The sequence below is a fragment of the Mobula birostris genome, chromosome 3 (genome assembly GCF_030028105.1).
Source record: "Mobula birostris isolate sMobBir1 chromosome 3, sMobBir1.hap1, whole genome shotgun sequence".
Classification (NCBI taxonomy): Eukaryota; Metazoa; Chordata; class Chondrichthyes; order Myliobatiformes; family Myliobatidae; genus Mobula; species Mobula birostris.
Window position 1 is genome coordinate 82,150,865 of NC_092372.1, and position 21,137 is coordinate 82,172,001.

The following is a 21,137-nucleotide window of genomic DNA, read 5'->3' on the forward strand; positions in this document are numbered from 1 at the left end:
GCTGCTTGAAAAGGTCTAAACTAGAATGGCTGGGGGTTGGGAATCACAGTGGTAGGGCAAGGGATGATAGAGCTGAGGGCAACAAAGGTGGTTTAACAAGGAAGACCCAAGGAAGGACAGCAAGCTGCAGGTTAATGAATATAGTAGGACTGGTTTGCTGAAATGTGTTTATTTCAGTGCTAGAACTATTATGGATAAGGAAGATAAACTTAGAGTTTGGATCAGTACACGCATGAGGAGCAGGACTGGAAGCTCAATGTTCCAGGGTCTCATTGTTTCGTCATGATAGAGATGGGGTAAAACAAGTACAGGGGTTGCACCACCAATTAGTCACAGTGGTTCTCATAGAGGACACGTTGGATGGCACATCCACAGAGGCCATTTGGGTGGAGCTCAGATACAAGAAGTAATAGAGTTATACTGTAGGCTCCCCAATAAACACTGAGAACTGGAGGAACAGTATGAAAATAGATTATGGAAAGGTGCAAATACAACAGTTCTAATTGAGGACTTTAACTTCCCCAGCATTGCTTGGAACTTGGAACTTAGTGCTTAAATGGAGCAGGATTTCTTCAGTGCATCTAAGAGGGGATCTTGTAGAGAGTCTAACTAGAGGAGAAGATAGACAAGCAACACACATCAAAGTTGCTGGTGAACGCAGCAGGCCAGGCAGCATCTCTAGGAAGAGGCGCAGTCGACGTTTCAGGCCGAGACCCTTCGTCAAGTCCTGACGGAGGGTCTCAGCCTGAAACGTCGACTGCGCCTCTTCCTAGAGATGCTGCCTGGCCTGCTGCGTTCACCAGCAACTTTGATGTGTGTTGCTTGAATTTCCAGCATCTGCAGAATTCCTGTTGTTTGTGAGAAGATAGACAACCTGGTTTTGGGAAATGAGTCAGGCCAGGTAGTGCAGGAACATTTTAGCAACCTGATAGTTTGTACACCTTTTGGGAACTGTGACCACGACTCATTATGTTTTAAGATAGTTATGAGTAAGAATAAAATTGGGTTTTGTGGAAAATTTCTAAATTTAGGTGGGTGTGGTGGGATGCTGGGGGGACACTATTAGAGGAGCTAATGGGTGTTGATTTTATAACAGCTGCTTTTGACAATCCACATCTGATATATGGGCGTTGTTTAAACTAAGGCTAGCTGATCAGAGTTCATGAGTTGGATTTTCCAATAAGAAGTAAGGACAAGAAGTGGTAAGGTAAGGAGACCTTGGATGACCTGAGAGGTCCTAAATTTAGTTAGGGGCAAAAAAGGAAGGTATACAAGGTTTAGGCATTTAAAAGCTTATATACCTTCCTTGCAGAATATATAGTAGGAAAGTGCTCGAACGGGTGATTAGGAATGTCCAAAGGAGCCATGATAAGCAGGCTCAAGGAGAATCCCAAGGCAGTTTATACTTTCATTAAGAAGAAAAGGATAACCATGGAGAGGATAGGTCTACTCAAAAATAAGGGAGGGAATTTATGCTTGGAATCAGGGCAAGTTGCTGAGGTACTAAATGAGTACATTGCATCAGTATTTGCTGAGAAGGATTTGAAAGATAGTGAAAACAGAATGGGGCATGCCAATGCTCAGGGGCTGTTTGAGATTAAGGAGGTGTAATAGTGGGTTTTTGAAAATCATTAAAGTGGATAAGTTCCTAGGGTCTGATGGCATCAGTGCTTGGACCTCTAGCAAGTTTGTGAATAACACTAAAATTGGTGGAATTATCAACAATGTAAAGGACTAGCAAATAATACAGTGGGATGTAGATCAGTTACAGATACAGGCAGAGAGGTGGCAGATGGAGTTTATTACAGGCAACTGTGTGGTGCCTCAAATTGTGGGGGAGGAGGTATACAGTTAATGGTAGACCCTTTAATAACACTGAGATGGATCTTGGGGTCCTTGCCTGTAGTTCAGTGAAAGTAGTTAAGTTGATAAAGAATGTGTATTACCTGCTTGCCTTCATTGGTTGGGTGTTGACTATAAGAGTAAGCATCATCCTGCAGCCCCATTATAGGAAAGATGTGGACACTAGAAAGAGTATAGAAGTGGTTTACCAGGATACTGCCTGGATTATAGGATATGAACAATAAGGAAAAATTGGACTAATTTGGATCAGGGGCTTAGGGGAGACTTGATAGAGGTTTATAAAATTACTAGAGGCATCAATAGTGTAGGCAGTCAGAATTTTTTCCCCAGGGTGGAAATGTCAAAGACCGGGGGACATGCGTTTAAGGTTAAAGGGAGGAAGTTTAAGGTATCATGAGGGACAGTCTTGTGGTTTAAGAAGATTTTTGATAGACACATGAACATGAAGGGAATGAAGGAATGTGAATGATTCATAGGAGAAGGACATTTACTATAAATTGGAATCGAGATTGACACAACATAGGCCGAATCACTTGCCCAGTCCTATTATGTTCTACAATATGATGGGAAATTATTTTCTTTGCATTAAAAATAACAAATAAGTTGATGGAATGATGAGGTCACATGGGACCATATGACATAGGATGAAAGTATGTCACAGAAATTTCTTAGTTTTCAGAGAATGAAAACAAACGTAGAGAAAGACAGGCAGAGAATAATTAGATAATAATGGCCTCTGGAATAGAATGTTGAAAAGACAATAGTTCTGAAGTACTTAAGGAAAAAGACTCTTACAACATCCTTGAATATGGAGCTAGTAGCAGAAAAATAGAGGATTATCAATTTAACACTTGATTTTAGGTAGAGGTAAAGGGATGAATATATAGATCAATCAGTCCAATGTTGTTAATCAAGTAGGTTTCTAAAGGCCATGTGGGAAAAAAATATATACTCACTTAGAAAGATAGATTAAGTGAATACATCCTGTGTCATTTTATGAAAGACAAGTAGAAAGTTTAACAGAATGATTTGAGGAAATGATGGAATATATTACCAGGGAAGATCCAATGCATGTTGTATCAGTTAATTTTAAAATGGCGTTAATCAAGTGCTGTCAGAAATGTTTGATTATGTGAAAGTGAATATATCCGAAAATAGAAAGATTGTTAATTGACAAAAAGCAAGGTAATGTTGCCTCTGATTCACGGTATTTGAAAAATGCCCACAGGACCAGTGTTAGGCTCAATACATATAAACTAAATGAACATGGATTTGAGGTATGACATCAAAATCTGTATGCAATACCAAAATAAAGACTATTGTTAATTGGGAAGAAGATCTTAGGAACGTCAAGAGCAAATGAAATGTGATATTAAGGAGGTAGTTATTCGATGAATTTTTTTTTGAAAAATTGTGAAGTGATGCATTTTGAAATAACTGATACAACTGAAGGGTAGGAATGCAGAAAAATGTCTTTTGAAATGTGAAAGGTATAAAATTTTTAAAAGTGAGAGATAAAATTTGATATAGTTGTTTAAACCTGGAGGAAAAGAGATCATGATTAATGGAAATGGAGATTAAAATCACTGAGGGTGAGAAGACTCGTTGCAGAGAATGAGGAAAGCAGTTGAAGTAAAAAACTTGTCTTGGTACTTAGGTGTAAGTTATAAATGAGGGTTTTGAAAAAAAAGGAAGAGAGTGTTTCACATGATCTCTTCTTCTTCCATTGTGCTACCATGGATAAGGTCATCTATGATCATTTCCCTGTGTCAGTCTTTTTCTAAATCCCTTCTATTCCTACCAAATCCATTTGAATAAAAGCTTTTTTCAAATCACTTGTGATGTAATTCATCACATCATTTCCACTACTGAACTGCTCAATCATTCCATCACCTCTACTTTGTTGATCTTAAATCCATTGCATTTTCTCATTTTGCTTAGTCTTCTAGCCTTCTGTCTCAATCAGGGCATGCAGATTCAACATTTATGGTGGCCCACACATCACCAGATTTGGTTAAGCCAAACTAAGTACTAAGTAAATAGAAATATATTAGAAATGTATGGTACAGAAAAGACGCCATTTATCTCCACATGGCTATAGTGGCTATTTAGGCTCAGCTTACTTCCTAGCTCTCAATATGAAATACTGTAGAATATACTTGGGCACATTCAACCAGTTCAATTTTAAATATGATGTCGGTTTTTGCCTCCTTTTTAGATAGTAGGTTCCAGACCCTTATTACTCTATGGTTAAAAAATCATTTTGTCATATCGCAAATAAATTAAGCACAAAAATTATTTCATCAGCCTTCTATTAAGTAATGTAAAATCATTGTCTTATGGTTATTTACCTCACAATGGGTCCTACCCTTTCATCTTGCCTGGATTTCTCTGTAAAGTTACTTAACTTTCATCTGAATGATACAGCGTATAGTAGCGAAACTACTCCAGCATAACCTATCACTTCTTGTGGAAAATATTTGCAGCTTGGGCAATGTTCTTATAAATTTCCTTTGCACCATTTTGAGTGCTGTCACATTTGTTCTTTAGCTTGGTAACTGGAAGCCTGGATGCAACATTTAAGCTGTGGCCTAAAGTAGTGTTTTGTACAATTTAGCTAATTACTCTCTTCTGTTTTTTGATTTAATGCAAATTACCCTGTATGCCTTATGACCTGCTTTTTTTTTTGTTTATCCGACTACCTTTTAATCAACTGGTAAGTTCACAAGAATGTTACTTAACTTTGACCAGTGCAAAGTAAGGACTGTTGGGAAGTTAACATTTTCATTGGATTACAAGTATAAACATAGTTTCCTGAAAGTGGTAACACAGGTAGACAAGCTGTTGAAAAAGGTGTCTAGAATGCTTGCCTTAATTGGCTGAGACATTGAGGACAGGAGTTGGACATCATGCTACACTTGTCCAAAATGTTGGTTAGGCCACACAGGGAGTTCTGGTTGCCACATCATACAAAGGATGTGATTAAGCTAGAGAGGGTACAGAAAAGATTCACAAGGGTATTACCTGGACTGGAGAACTTGAGTTATAAGAAGCATCTGGATAACTTGAGACTGCTTTCCAGGGAGGAACGGAAGCTGGACAGTAATGTATTAGGGATTTATAAAGTTGTGAGAGGCACAGAAGGGGAAGATAGCCAGAGTTCGTTTTCATGGTGCGTGTGTCTAAAACTAGAGAGCATTAGTTTAAGGAGAGAAGGAGGAGGTATAAAGAGGTTCTGAGAGGTAAATTTTTCACTTAAAAAGTGATTGTGGTATCTGAAATGAGCTGCCAGAAGAGGTGACGGAGGCTGGAGGAGTAATACATCTGGGCAGGTGCTTGAAAGAGCAGAGCATGGAGGATTATGGAATTAATTACACACCAAGTTGGGTTAGTATAGATGGGAAGATGGTCAGCATAGATACATTGGGCTGAAGTGCCTGTTGCTAGGCTGTACAACTCTATGACTCTTCAGGGATCTGTTGACATGAACTCCAAGATGTCTCTGTTCCTCTACACCTTTTCACAGCCTGTTGTTTATTGTTTTCTTTCCCATGCCATATTTGCCCTCCACTGATATTAGGCCTGCCAGTACAGAGCTGCTCGTTCCCTTTCTCTGTTTCTCCCTATTTAAATAGTGGTGAATTATTAGTTGTTTTATAGCCCTCCAGAAGTAAGCCCGCAGCCACAAATTACAAAACGAAAGTCAGAGTCTTCACTTACTTCTTTTCAGATCTTAGGATACAGGCACTTGGGATCTGGTAAATTATCCACTTTTCAAGATACCTGACCCTTTAACCATTCTATTTACACATTTTTTACTTCATCAACATTACTGTCTATTTCACCACCTTTTCCATTAACTTCCATGCAGAATATTTATTCTGCCTCTTCATTCAGAATGCCATTTTGTTTTCTCATTGATCTTTTACTTGTCTTCTCACTCTTTGCATATTTAGAGGGTTAGAAACGTAGAAAACCTACAGCACAATACAGGCCCTTCGGCCCACAAAGCTATGCCGAATGTGCCCATAACTTAGAAATTACCTAGAGTTGCCCATAGCCCTCTATTTTTCTAAGCTCCATGTATCTATCCAGGAGTCTCTTAAAGGACTCTATCGTATCCGCCTCCACCACCGTTGCTGGCAGCCCATTCCACGTGCTCACCACTCTCTGCGTAAAAAACTTACCCTTGACATCTCCTCTGTTCCTCCTTCCAAGCATCTTAAAACAGTGCCCTCTCATGTTAGCCATTTCAGCCCTGGGTAAAAGCCTCTGACTGTCCACACGATCAATGCCTCTCATTATTTTATACACCTCTATTGGGTCACCGGTCATCCTCCGTTGCTCCAAAAAAAAAAGGCAAAGTTCACTCAACCTATTCTCATAAGGCCTGCTCCCCAATCAAGGCAACTTCCTTGTAAATCTCCTCTGCACCCTTTCTGTGGTTTCCACGTCCTTCCTATAGTGAGGCGATCAGAACTGAGCACAGAACTCCAAGGGGCTCTGACCAGGGCCCTATATAGCTGCAACATTACCTCTCGGCTCCTAAACTCAATCCCACGATTGATGAAGGCCAGCACATACAGTTTCTTCCATGCCACCTGCTAATATTTTTTACATAAATGCTCTGTATCTTTCTAATTTCTTTTTTAACTCACCTGTACATTCTGTACATCCCTTGGTTTTCTGTAATGTTGAGCTCACAGCATCACTTCTTTGAGCTAGCCTACATGATCTTTGACATTTATAAAGAATTAAATATGTGAATTCCCCACGTATCCAGAATTTTGGTGGTGTTGTGGATAGTGTAGAAGGTTGTCACAGACAGGATGCAGAGTTGGGCTGAGATGTGACAGATTGGGTGCAATCTGGAAAATTGTGAAATGATACACTTTGGAAGGCAGAATGCAAGGTTAATGGCAGGATTCTTAGCAGTGTCAAGGAAAAGAAAGATCTTGGAGTCCAAGTCCATAGATCCCTCGAAGTTGCTACACTAGTTGATAGAGTGGTTAAGAGGGTATGTTGCTCTTCATGAGTTGGTAGTAAGGAAGGCAAATGCAATGTTAGCATTGATTTCCAGATGACTAGAATATTCTATAAAATCAAGGATCTATTGCTGAGGCTTCATAAGGCACTGGTGTGATCGCATTTGGAGCATTGTGAGTAATTTTGGGCCCCTTGCCTATGAAGAAATTTGCTGGCATTGGACATGTCCAGAGAAGGTTTACAAGAATGATCCCAGCAATAAAAAGGTTAATGTATGATGAGTGTTTGGCTCTGGACTGTACTCACTAGAGTTTAGTTCAGCCATGTTCGAATGGCGGAACAGAATTGATGAGCCGAAAGGCCTGGTTATGCTCCTATGTCTTATGGTCCTTTAGATTGAGTTTAAGAGTTGCGAGGTAATGTTGTAACTCTATAAAGCTGGCTCGACCACACTTAAGAGTATTGTGTTCATTTTTGGTTATGGAAGGATATGAAAGCATTTGAGAGTGTGCAGAGCAGATTTACCAGGATGCTGCCTGGATCAGAGAACATATCTTATGAGGAAAGGTTGAGCAAGCTATGGCTTTGCTCTTTGGAGTGAAGGAGGCTGAGAGGCAACTTGTCAGAAAGTAAGATTATAAGAGACCTAGATAGGGTGGGTCATCATCACCCTTTTCCCAAGGTAGCAATAGCTAATACTAGATGAGATCCATAAGATCATAAGACATAGGAACAGAATTAGGCCGTTCGGCACATCGTTTGCTCCAACATTTCATAATCATGGCTGATCCATTTCCCTCTCAACCTCACTCTCCTGCTTTCTCCCCATAACCTTTCACGCCCTGACTTATCAAGAACCTATCAAACTCTGCCTTAAATACACCCAATAACCTGGTTTTAACAACTGCCTGTGGCAATAAATTCTACAGATTCATCTCATTCTGGCTAAACAAATTCCAGCTCATCTCTGTGTAGCCTGGGGAAAAGTACACACTCAGGACGACAAAGACTTTTTCGGGTTTTAATTCCTTTATCTGTTTTAGATGTTTAAGTGCCAGAAGAGGGTCGTGAAACAAAATGAATGAATTTACAACAAGTTCTTGCCGTTACAATCTCAGTTTAACTTTTGATCTACACCTTTGTGCATGGACAGAATTGTGTATGCAGTATAAAAAATACCAGAACTAATATGGTACTAATACAGTAGTGGCAATTCTGAAGGAACATAATACAAACAACATTACAATCCCACCCACCCTGCATCTTATACATAACAGCGAAAAATGTAAGTGAATACATCTCATCTAAAACGTACACACGTGCTGAACTTCCGAACAGAGACTAAACATTCACGTCACGCTGTTACATGCACAGTCAGTCCTGATACAATAAAGTTAGACAAAAGGTAGACTTTGGCACAACTTTACAAGGTATTGCCTGGTAGTTAAATTACAGGAAAACTGACCTACTTGGATGGTGAGGAACTTTGTATAAGCCACACTACCCAGTGTTGATTCCTTCACTCGTGGAAATCTAAAGCATCCACATGTAAAACATGTCAAATTACCAATATTTTCGATCCGCCAACTAGCATAAACGATTTCATATGGCTATTGTCAATTAATGCTCACCTTTCCTCACCATGCCCAGCACACTCTGGGAGGAACCCGATTCCAACTCCCCACCAGCGCCTTCAGCAGAAACAAAATGGTCTCCCCACTATCCTGTGCGTGCGTAAAGACATCACTGTCTCCCTTTAAGGCACAGACAACTATTCTAGCATTACCCGGATGGATGCCTAAGTACACTTTTAATGATACTGAATAAGATCCTACGGTCACTGGGTTACATCTGTTTTAAATGGATGCCCCTCTATTCTGAGGCTGTGCTCTCTGCTCCTGGACTCCCCCACCATAGCAACATCCTCCCCACATCCACTCTATCTAGGCCTTTCAACATTTGATAGGTTTCAATGAGGTGCTAAATTTCAGGAAGTACAGGACCAGAGCCATCAATCACTCTTTATTCTATAACACTTTCATTCCTAGAATCATTCTCATGAACCCTCTCCAATGTCAGCGCATCCTTTCTTAAATAAGGCACCCAAAACTGCTCACAATACTCCACGTGAGGCCTCACCAGTGCCTGATAAAGCGTCAGCATTACATCCTTGTTTTTATATTCTAGACTGCTCAAAATGAATGCTAACATTGCATTTGCCTTCTTCATCACTGACTGAACTTGCAAACGTGCAAATTTTTTGGAAAATTCTGCTCAAATCCCTTTGCATCTCGGAATATTGCATTTTCTCCCTGTTTATAAAATAGTCTATGCATTTATTGCTTCTACCAAAGTGCATGACCATACACCTCCCGACACTGTATATCATTTGCCACTTCTTTGCCCATTCTCCTAATCTGTCTAAATCATTCTGCAGCCTCCCCTCTTTCTCAGCATGATCTGCCCCTCCCCCAAACTTAGTATCATCCACAAACATGGCCACAAAGCCATCAATTCTGTTTACCAAATCATTGACTTACAACATATAAAGAAGCAATCCTAACATCAACTCATGCAGAACATCACTATTCACTGGCAGCCAATCAGAAAAGGATCCTACTTCTCCCACTCTTTGCCTTTTGCCATCCAACCAATGCTCTGTCCATGCTGTAACTACCGTGGGTTCTTATCTTGTTAAGCATCCGCATGCGCAGCACCTTGTTAAAAGACTTCTGAAAATCCAAGTACGCGACATCTATCAATTCTCCTTTGTCCATCCTGCATATTATTTCCTCAAAGAATTCCAACAGGTATGTCAGGCAAGATTTTCCCTTGAGAAAATCCTGTTGATTTTGGCCTACTTTATCACGTACCTCCAAGTACCCCTAAACCATATCCTTTTACAATCGACTCCAACATCCTCCCAACCACTAAGGTCAGGCCAGCTGGCCAGTAATTTCCTCTCTTTTGCCTCGCTCCATTCTTGAAGGGTGGAGTGACATTTGCAATTTTAAGGTGAGTGGAGGAAAGCTGGGGGAAGAGGTACATATTTTACATAGAGTGGCAAGTGCTTCGAATATAATGTCAAGGGTGGTGGTAAAGGTTGGTACATTAGGGAGATTTAGGAGACAAATAGCCATGTAGTGAAAGAAAATTGAAGGTTATGGGCTATGTAGGAGGGAGTGGTTAGATTGATTGCGGAGTAGGTTTAAAGGTCAGCAGCACATCCTAGGCTAAAGGGCCCACACTGTGCTGTACTGTTCTATGTGCTGTGTGCCCCAACATTTTCTTATTGGGAATAACCAAGACCTAGAATCGTAGAGACATAACGGCACAAAAATGGCTAATCCTGCCAGTATTTTGCAGGTTGCCTATGAGGTGGAACACCTATGACATGAAATAATAACAATTACTGTATGTTCATTTAATACATTCTACAGAGCAAGTCACTGCCTATTTTACCATTATCTCACACAAGGACTTGCTGGAGTATGGGTAACAGAGTCTTGGATGAGCTTTAGTGTGCAAAGGAGGAAAGAATATAGCAGGTGTTTCTTGATGGGCTAGTGATCAGTTTGCTGGATTGAGGTTAGTGATGTTAATATTATAGCTTGCGATCTGGTGAGATGAATAGGGTAGGGGACTGAAGGCTGGTGGATTGATTATGAGCATGGATCAACACATGAGATTGGCCAAAACTGTGGATTGGATGTGGGGGACTGATTAGAATGCAGTGCTGGGAGATCAGTGTGTAAGAGAATTGAGAAATCTGTGGGTAAAGCAGTTAGGAGATTGGAGAATAAATTGGTGAGAGTTGCGAGCTACTGGGAATCACAAAGTATTCAGGTAAAAGTAACTTGAATTAAGTTTGTTTTGCCAAAATATGGCTAATACATGGAGGCCCTCTTTGACCATGCTCCAGCATATAAAACAGTCCTTATTGCCCTTAGAGTGGCCATTCCCAGCTAGGTCTTGGAGAAGTATAGTCAATTCTACTCACTATATGAGCAGTGCACACCATTGTGATTACATGCATGTCTAATGAAGAAAATGTGTATTCATTGCAAATATGTCTTACAAACAAATATATGCTTGGTTCAGTTTCTAGAATGATGTGATTTGACTTGGAAATAATCATATTGACATTCTCCTCAAGAATAAAATCGAGCTGTATTTGTTTAGTGCTGAAAAACACATCTGAATTTCTAGTTAATACTGTAGTATCTTGTTTATTGTGAGGTCAGATTCGATTCAGAAAGTTCACTTTTGCATAAGTTAAGGGATTTATGTCTAGAAACTTTTCAGCAATTTTGATGAGTGTTCTAATTATGAGATAGCAATAGAGAAATTAATTTTGGGACTGACAGAATTCGATTTGAGTATCTTACAGATTGCTTACAGACTCCAGTATTAAACCAGGAGATCCCACTGTAAAAAAATGATTGTAAAAGAATGACCTTCAATAAATGGCTTCACTGAAGTTGTTAGCTAAGACATAATTTAAATTATGTAGATTAATTAAAATAAATCAAATAAAATAAGTTTGAGACTTAATAGGTAACAATGTTTTGCTGGTGTTTGGAGATCATAGCTGAATAATTTAAATTCTTATTCACTCTCCTTCAAGACTATCAAACAAAATCAATTCATTAATAATTGTTAGTAATGAATCTGAACAGGACCATTGATATCCATTTGTTGGATGTCGTGTTATCATAGTCTTGCTTTTAGTCAGCAGCTTGTAGGATTATAGTCACAATTTATTCTATCCCATATTTCCTAAAAAATGTATATGCATTTACACAAAGTCATATAACAAAAGGTTTCCTAATATTCTGACCCATGGCAAGTACTTTGAATGGCAAAAATTGTCATAGTATGAAAAAGAGTCGTATTTGTGAATTTGACTGCTGAGTGTTCAGGAATTATAGCCAAGGGGTTCCTTGTGACATTTGACAAGTAGGCTACCAAAGCCATCTAAAAAAAGGCAGAATAATGAGAAAGACTTTGCTTAGCATTCAGTTGAATGTGGTATTCACAAACATTCATACACCATCAAAAATATGAATTTAGATGTGAAAATATGCATGAAGCTTATAATAAAAAATCTTCAAAAAAGCATTTTTTTTAGGAAATGTTAAGCTTCACTAATATTGTTTATCCAGAAAAATAATAATGCCCAAAACAATTACTATTTGTGTAATATATATCAAGTTATTTGTTGTGGACTTCAAATGTGGCAAAGAGGTGACAGGAAAACAATAACCCAAATACATTCAAGTATAGCATTATTTTGCAGGGTACATGTGCATATATAATAGACTCATAAACTGCTGTTTGTTGGCTTTTGGCATCGAACAGTCATCTATCTTTACATAAATCTGTTGGCATTTGTTGGCACAACACAGTATTAGAATAGTAAAAATATGCTTGCATCACATTGATTAAGAAATTAATATATTAGCAAAAACCATGTTAGTAAGTAGAGAACAAATTCTATAGGAATTCCTATGAGCCATTTTACCTATGCATTTTACTTGTATGCTGTTTTATGGCTAAAGGGTTTTTTATTATTTGTTGCATATAGATATGTCTAAGTCTGAAGGAAATGCTGTTTCATTTATAAAATTCAAACTGCATTAGTAGTACTTCATTTAAACAATGAGTAGCAATGAGACAGGAACATTGTAATCAAGTCATTTAAAATCTGTTGCTCACCGCATTAATGCAAATTGTGCTGTCAGCTACACAAGGCAGTGCTGTACTGAATATATCACAGTGTGATTTAGCTTTTGGCACCTGATTATCTGAGAACGTCCTGTTTCAAAAAGCTCTTAATTTTAACTGTTTGCCTTATACCACTGCCAAGAAAATATATATTGTCATTTGTATTTCAGGTCTGACACCACCAACCACTCCTCCACATAAAACTAATCAAGATAATCCGTTTAAGACTGCAGTCAAACATAGGTCATCTTGCAGTTCTTCAGTGCGTAGTCCACCACCAAAGAAATTACGGTTAAGTGATTGTGCCTCAAGCTCTCAGATAAGCAGTCCCATAAAAAAAGGTCCTGAACAAACTGAACTCTATGCCCAACTCAGTAAAAGTTCAGAGCTGCCCACTGTACTTAGCATTACCCAAAGTGAAGAGAGGAAGGTAAAATGGACAAATACAAGACTCTTCGGTGACCATGATTACTGTCAATTCGTGAATGCAAAGGCAGAATCGTTAAGTACAATGGCATTCTGCAAAGCAAGAGAACCCAAAGACATTAAACTCCAGAATCACCCTTCTAGAGAGCCCTCACCCAGAGAACATAAGACAAATATACTTCCTGTTAAAGAAGATCAAGTATGTAAGAAGGAAAGTCAGCAACAAGAAGCACAGTCTGTTAACTACTCTGTTCCCAGATTACAATTGAAAGACCAAGAAATCAGGGCTGAACTGAACAAGCACTTTGGTTATCCATGTCAAGCCTTTTTTGATGAACTAGAAGATGAGGCAAGTTATCATCAGGAAAAAGACTTTTGCCATGGATATTACTCAAAACTGCCAACTTATCTCAGCGCTGGAATGTCTCTGGATGGTGTGTTTGATGACAGTGATGAAGAGACTGAAAAGTTCCTCTATCCGTGGGATGGAACACCTGATGGGTTATTATTAGAAAGATCTTGTTCACATTCTCTGTCCAGTTCCCCATGCAGTGATTCCATCTACTCACCAAAGACTTATGCACCTTCTCAAAGAATAGTCAGGGCAAGGTCAAGATCTAGTTCCTATCCCAGACGCAGACATTATTCTTGCTCCCCATATTCTCATTCCAGATCAAGATCTCCATACAACAGATCCTCATCTAGGTATGTATACAAATCTTTCAATTCCTTCAGATAGATGGGAAATAAAGTTATTGATAGAAATGTTCTACATTAATTGCAACAAGATCTGTATGAGTAGCACGTTGTACTCTTTGCACTCGTCTTAATTTATAAATTTTGCTTATTGAATTCCTGCCTTTGGAAACAATGCTAGTGATATAGTATTGCTCTTTTGTATCATATAATGTCGTGTTGCAATTCCTGTTCTCAATGACTTGCTTATGTGGCTTCTGATGGACATAGTCATTGTTACCATTTCATCCCAGAGTTGTGATGGCAATGGTAGTATTTAGTCCCATCTGAAGAGTTAACTGCGGTTTATACTCTCGCTGTATAAAAGAAAGGGATCGAACAAGAAAAGAATTTTCAATATTCTGTACTTTGGCATAAGGAATGAAGGGGAAAGCAGTTTTCTCTTTGAGTTTTCTGGGCCTAAATTGCAATCCTCTTTTTGTGTAAAAAACTGAATTATTCAGCATAAATAGGTTTGTTGTACATTTTAATGATTTTTTAAAAAAATTCTATAACATGAAGAAATAATCATTTTAGGTAGTAAAGGTGTAATCAATGATTCATAAATCTACTGTTATCTTGCTTAGGGAAATAAGCCTCTGCTTTAATTTAAGATCGATATTATTAAAGCTGTATTAGCATTATAATGAATTATTCACCTCAATTCAAGATATGTTCAGGGAATGGAAGTATTATTAAGAAAGAGCCTCACTTATGCCATCAGAGAGGTCACTTTCTTCTGTTGAGAAGGTTATGTACAGGCTCATTATGCCTGATCTTGTGGGTTTTGTATCATGATTCAGTAACAAATATTGTAATGTAATTTAGCAGAAACATATGTCTTGCTTGTGATATAAGCTCAACATTTCTTTAACATTTGTTACAGTAAAGCAGGCCAGGATCCATATTTTATGAGGAATGTTCACTGCACAAACAACATAGTCCATTGCTATCACAGTCCCAGAAGACTTCTTACAGAGAACACAAGCTTAAAATAGAGATAGATAGATACTTTATTGATCCCAAACAAAATTACCGCGTCACAATAGCATTACAAGTGCACGGATACACAAACATACAAATATTAGAAGAGAAGTAAGAAAGAATAAAAAATAAGTTACCTCAAGCAATCTAACAGGGGAAGGTCATTCTTTCCTTGGCTATAGGTTGACTCGTTATAGAGCCTAATGGCTGAAGGTAAGAATGACCTCATATAACGCTCTTTGGAGCAGCACAGTTGTCTTAGTCTATTACTAAAAGTGCTCCTCTGTTCAGCCAAGGTGGCATGCAGAGGATGAGAAACATTGTCCAGAATTGCCAGGATTTTCTGTAGGGTCTTTTATTCTACCACAGCCTCCAATGTGTCCAGTTTGACTCCTATAAAGGGGCCAGCCTCTCTAATTGGTTGATTGAGCCTGTTAGCATCATCTGTGTTGATACCATTGCCCCAGCACAACACTGCATAGGAGACTGTACTGGTGACAACAGACTGGTAGAAATGTGAAGGAGAGGCCTGCATACTCCAAAGGACTCAGTTTCCTCAGGAAGCAGAGGCAATTTGGCCCTTCTTGTACACAGCCTCTGTGTTGGTGCTCTACTCAAGTCTGTCATCCAGGTGCACCCCTAAGTACTTGTAGCTCCTCACCACATCACCGTCAATAGTAATTATCAAAAGTGTAGGCTTAGTTTTCCTAAAGTCCATCACCATCTCCTTTGTCTCATTGATGCTGAGCTGAAGGTGATTCAGCTTTCACCATTTGACAAAGTCCTCCACCAGGGCCCTGTATTTATCCTCCCGTCCTCCCTTTATACACCCAACTATTGCTGAGTCATCGGAGAATTTCTGCAGATGACATGACTCAGTGTTGTATCTGAAGTAATCTGTACAGGGTAAACAGGAAAGGAGCCAATACAGTTCCCCGTGGGGCCCCAGTGCTGCTTATAGCCATGTCTGACACACAGCTCTGAAGCTGCATAAACAGTGGTCTGCCAGTCAGGTAGTCCATTATCCAGAATACAAGCATTACTTGAGATAGTTTTCACTATGTTTAAGGATAATTGAAGATGCAAGGCATTGTATTTACCTCAATTATATGCAATAAATACAATTCACTGGTAAATAAACTATATAATTTGTTGTATAGATTGTATACTAATACACATTATGTAATATAAAAGCCAGACCATTAATTTTGTGGCTGTGTACCCAACCTATTTTAAAATATTTAATAAAATCCTATCTATCTGACTGACAACCTAATCTACATTTAAGACATTTGTGTTGGCTGTTGCAGTGTGCACTGGACCAATCAAATCCTGTAAAATTGATAAAAAAAACTGCACTTAACGGGGCGGGGGGGGGCAGCGGGAGACAAGGATGAAAGGGTATTGAGTGAATGTCAATTAGCCCTGCTGGATTCTATGAAAAGCTTGCCAAGGCTACAGCTAAATTAATGACCTCTGCTGGAAAGCAGATTTTATTCGTTTATACAAGAACCTCACTTTGCAATTAGAGTGCTTGATTCTGAGGCAAGATGTGAATTGTTTTTTCCTTTGCATTTAAATGAGATATTTTTCCTATTAATTTTACGGTTACCTGCTTTACTTGTCCTTTTGTTAGCAATGGATAGAAATCCACAAGCAACACACAGAGATTTCAAAATATGGTTATAATGCTTTACCCTTTGTTTTCTTCTTTCCATTCCTGAGAACTCGGATTGCCTGTTGGACAAGGATCCCGAGACAGAATTTTGCCCTCCATTATCATACCTCAGTCACATTCTTCATATGTGCTATAGCTAGTGAATGGCTGCAGGTTATTGCATCCAAGCAGGAATCCCTGCTTAAGCTAAATCTTTGCTGTATTTCTACCAGAAGCCACTGGATAGTAATCAGAAGGGAATCCTGATCTGTTCTCTTTTTACTAACTCATGATGGCTTTATATCACATCTGATAATTGTTGTTTCAATACAGACCAAGGAATCAGCTTAACCCCTCTTGGTTAACTAACTGGACTGTCATCTAAGGAACTGAACCAATGAGGATATTTTATTAGAATTCCTGTACAATTTTATGATGTAATTTTAATTTTTGTCATTTTCCTCTCTCTTACGCGTCCTTCCTACCATGCCATGATATTCTTTAACTGAGAGTTCATCTGCCCCACTAGTTGTTGCCAATTCCAAAGACTAATGAAGTATACAAACTTCTTTGAGCTCCCTGGTGTGCAACGGCAGGACATTGCTCAGCTCTTCCCTGAACGTTTGGCTGTGCACTTGAGAAATTAAAACCATGAATGATTTAATAAATACTGAAAAGATATCCATTCTCATACCTTAAAAAGTTATGTTATCAGTTACTATTTTGAAAAATGGTATATTTATGTTCATTTTGCTTTGTAGATCACAGCACTACTATGATTCAGGGCGCAGTAGGGTACAACACAGGTCTCGTGGAAGTCCTTGCTCACACTCAAGGTCATGCTCCAGGTCACCCTTCAATCGTTATAGTAGACCCAGGTGAGGGATTACAATAGTGCAGAAATGTTTTATGTATTCCATCAAAGCCAAAACTTTATTAACTTAAATTTCCTCCTGTTTTCAAACAAAATGATAAATTAATAATATCAGGTAGTTCTTTGCCAGTTTAAATGCTGTTTTATACAAAAAAACTTTGTTAAAACATTTGAGGTACATCGTGGTTTCCTAACTTACTTGTCTGAAATATCTATTAAATGGATTCCTTAACCATGTTCACACATGGCCACTTTTATTCAGCAGCATCCAGGGGAATGTATGGGTGCAGTATTAAGGAAAAATCGGCATTTATCCAATGATTGAGAAGAAAACTGGACATTAACATATTTTCCTCAGTTACCCTTTTCACATTTTTTGTTGACCCCCATTTTATTAACCAAGTCTTTGATACCATTGTGCTTCTGTTTCCATGGTTATGTCTTAAGTTCCCTTTGTGGCACCCTGGTTTCCCTACTTTTCACAATTGCATCTGCCTTAAGATTTTCAACTCGTATAGTATGTACATTTTAGAAAAATAGTGATCTCCCAGCAGCAGAGAGATTTGGACAATGTTGTCTTGTTTCCTACTGAAGATAATAGAATGCTTCAACAAGAAGAGAGACCAGGATAGCCCACTCATTTATTTCTGTCAATGTCATAGTGAGAGTTAGTAGCTCTGTTTTAATTATCCCTCACCTTGATAAATGCAAGAACTCATCACAAAATAATTATTGGTTCCTGTGTTAATGTCATGGAATATAATTCTGTGCCAATTCTCAATAACAATGAAACTGTGTCAGTTGGTAATGGGTTTCTGTTGGTTCAGCAACTTAACAAATTATGAGAAGGCCCCATGAAGATTAATCAAAGTGCTTTTTGTTGGTTGTTTTCTGTTCAGCATTGCTGACCTACTTCTGTATTGTTTGATCAATACTGTAAATTTTGGAGTGACGATATGATTAAATGTGTTTTGCTGCAGTAGGAAAATTACAGTTTTAGTGCACCACATGTAAAGCATGGACAGAAGATGCTAAAACAACTCAGTGTATTTCATTTACAATAGAAAGTACTTGACAAGTGCAGGAGTACTGCTTGTTAGTGTTGCTAACACAATAGCCTAGATTTTACGATCAGTGGTCAAAGGATGGTGTCTATCTTTTGACCACGAAGAAAGCTTCCCACAAAGGTTTAGCAGACTCTTGTAGTGTGATTTGTCCAGGGCACTTATGGTGTTCAGATCTAGCAAAGTTATCAGACAGACTGAACAGCCAATTAGATTGAAGCAGGAAATAAAAAGTACAGATTATGATTAACTTAGTATTTTTACAGAAAGTAGAGAGACAACTGAAATGATTCATTAACCATCTTATTTAACACATCTAACTGCAAAGAGCAGAGCCCAATTGCCTGATATCTCTGTCAGAGGATAGGGGCTCCTGAACACCAAAGGGCTGTGAATTTTCCATTGTTAACTTTGTTCAAATTTCCTATTGATAGATTTTTGGACACTAAGATTTTTGTTTGGGTTGGACAAGTTTTATTGAGTTGCGAGACCAGCCATTATCTTAGTAGGCAGCTGTCAATCCCAGGGGATCATGGGTTTGCGCCTCTGGACGCAAGCCTGGGCGGGAAGATTTGAAGAACCAGCTGTTGCCCATGTAGTGGGTACCCCCTCCCTCTCCACATCACTGATGTAGTCCCAGAGAGGGGCAAGCTCCAATACAGTTTGGTACCGGTGTAGTCACAGGGGATGCCAGAGTGAAGTTGTAAACAACATCAAACCGCCTTAGGGACCCCGGCTCCCAGTTCTTCCTCGGGGTTTACTCCCGAAACCTTTCCCATGGGTGGGTATGGCCGCAAGACAACGCAGATTTAAAATCAGAGTTTTCCTTCTCCTAGGCGGGCTGCCGTCCAAGGCTGACGAGCCCCACCTACCCGAAGCAACGGGTTTTGAAGCACCAGTGGTCAACCTTTGCCCCTTCTCTTGTTAATAGAAGGAATTCCACCAGGCCTAGTAGCTAGGCCACATGCGAAGGCCAAGAGTTGGACTTGGTTGTCAGAGGCTTTTAGAGTTGCACACCGTTTGAAGCACTTTATAGGTAGTGGGAGCTTATCCCCACTACCACCCCCCCCCCCCCCCGGTTATAACAACCTTAGGATCCACCCATTGTCTTATTGAATGGTGAAGTATCCATATTATCCATGGAAAAAGATTTGCTCCTGTTAAGTCTAAAATTAGGCTGCCAGAAATATCCAACTTTAGTTTTATATCATAAATACTAACCTGAAATTCACCAGGAGCTGTCAAACAATGCCTGTTTTTATACCAAGATATTACATTCACAGATTTGACTGTTAACATTTTTCATTTCCTTACTACATGATAATTTTTTAAGGTATGACAGCTATGAGGAATATGAAAATGAGAGGCTGAAGAGGGAGGAATATCGAAAGGACTATGAGAAACGTGAATTTGAAAGGGCTAAGCAAAGGGAACGTCAAAGGCAGAAGGCAATTGTAAGCATTGTTGTAGCTCTCTTTTCTTTCAGATTTAGACAAGCTGTAAATATATGACACGTGACACTGGTTTACAAAAATGTTCTTAAAATCTCTCCAGGAGGAACGCCGTGTTATTTATGTGGCAAAAGTCAGGGGTGACATAACCCGTACAGAACTAAAAAGACGTTTTGAGGTTTTTGGTGAAATCGAAGAGTGTACTGTGCATTTGTGTGAAGATGGGTAAGATTATGAATAGTTACATATCACATGATAAATGTGCTCCTGAAGAAACAGTGTGTTTTTTTTCTGTCTGAGCTAAAAGGCGTGATATAGAACTTTAGTAACATAGAGCATGTATGAATACTCATAATTTTGGAACTTGAGTAGAGTTGAAACTTTCCTACAGATGATTAATTGATTGTGTTAGTGGCCTGATTTCTATAATACAGACATCAATAAAGGCCTCCTGATGCAAGTCAGAAGATTTGGAAAGCCTTATGTTTTCCAATTCAGCTTTAGGCAAGAAATATACATTAGATTTTGGAGTGAAGGACAAATGGTTATGGATCTAAATGCTTTCTGCAGAGAAGCATTCATACTATTCTAGTCATCACCAAAATAGCAATAGCCATGCCTTGATCTTTTACAGTGTAGAATGTATGCAGTGTATGGTCCAACCATTTCCAAGCCAAAAGAACAGTTGATCTTCAGACCTTGGTTTCCACTTTGACACAGTTATTGCTTCTGCAACAAACAGGCATACTGGACATCAAGGGGCACTCAGTTTCGAATTACTAAAAATCACGTTGTAAGGTTTAGTCCTGCTTGTCTTTAAGGCTTGGTCCTCTACTGCCCTTTAATGCCATAAAAGATTATAAATTGACCCCAATCTACAGAGATATAAAATACTGTTATCTTTCAGTTTATTTTAATATGCCATTCAAAAATAGCAGAATTTTCCCTTTGTTCTTCTTCAACCAATTAACTAAACAGATTGTCAGTGCTGTTTGTGGAGTTTTTCTCCCCGAAGAACTGTTTCCACATTTATTTACGAAAGTATTTAAACATGTCTCTTTGCATGTAAATTAAAATTTGAAGATCTTTCTACATAGATGTATAACAATTAAAAGAAATCAAATTATATTCGGCAGCTAATTTACAATGCACTGGATGTGCTGCAATGAGGGACACACATTAATTTTGATCCAATTCTTTCCAGTGACAACTATGGTTTCATCACATACCGTTACACTTGTGATGCTTTTGCTGCCCTTGAAAATGGACACACTTTGCGAAGGTCTAATGAGCCTCCGTTTGAATTGTGCTTTGGAGGTTGTAGACAGCTTTACAAGTCTAACTATGCAGATCTGGGTAAGATTGCTCTA

General features: G+C 38.8%; 1 protein-coding gene across 3 annotated transcripts in view; it reads left to right on the forward strand.

The window, feature by feature from the left end:
- ppargc1a (peroxisome proliferator-activated receptor gamma, coactivator 1 alpha) overlaps nt 1-21,137 on the forward strand; it is a 575,483-nt gene that overhangs the window by 533,919 nt on the left and 20,427 nt on the right. For all 3 annotated transcript variants that reach the window (XM_072252955.1, XM_072252956.1, XM_072252957.1), the window contains 5 exons: nt 12,747-13,707; nt 17,140-17,256; nt 19,650-19,770; nt 19,871-19,992; nt 20,972-21,123. In XM_072252955.1, the coding sequence (XP_072109056.1) occupies nt 12,747-13,707; nt 17,140-17,256; nt 19,650-19,770; nt 19,871-19,992; nt 20,972-21,123 (1,473 nt within the window). The remainder of the gene's footprint in view (nt 1-12,746; nt 13,708-17,139; nt 17,257-19,649; nt 19,771-19,870; nt 19,993-20,971; nt 21,124-21,137) is intronic.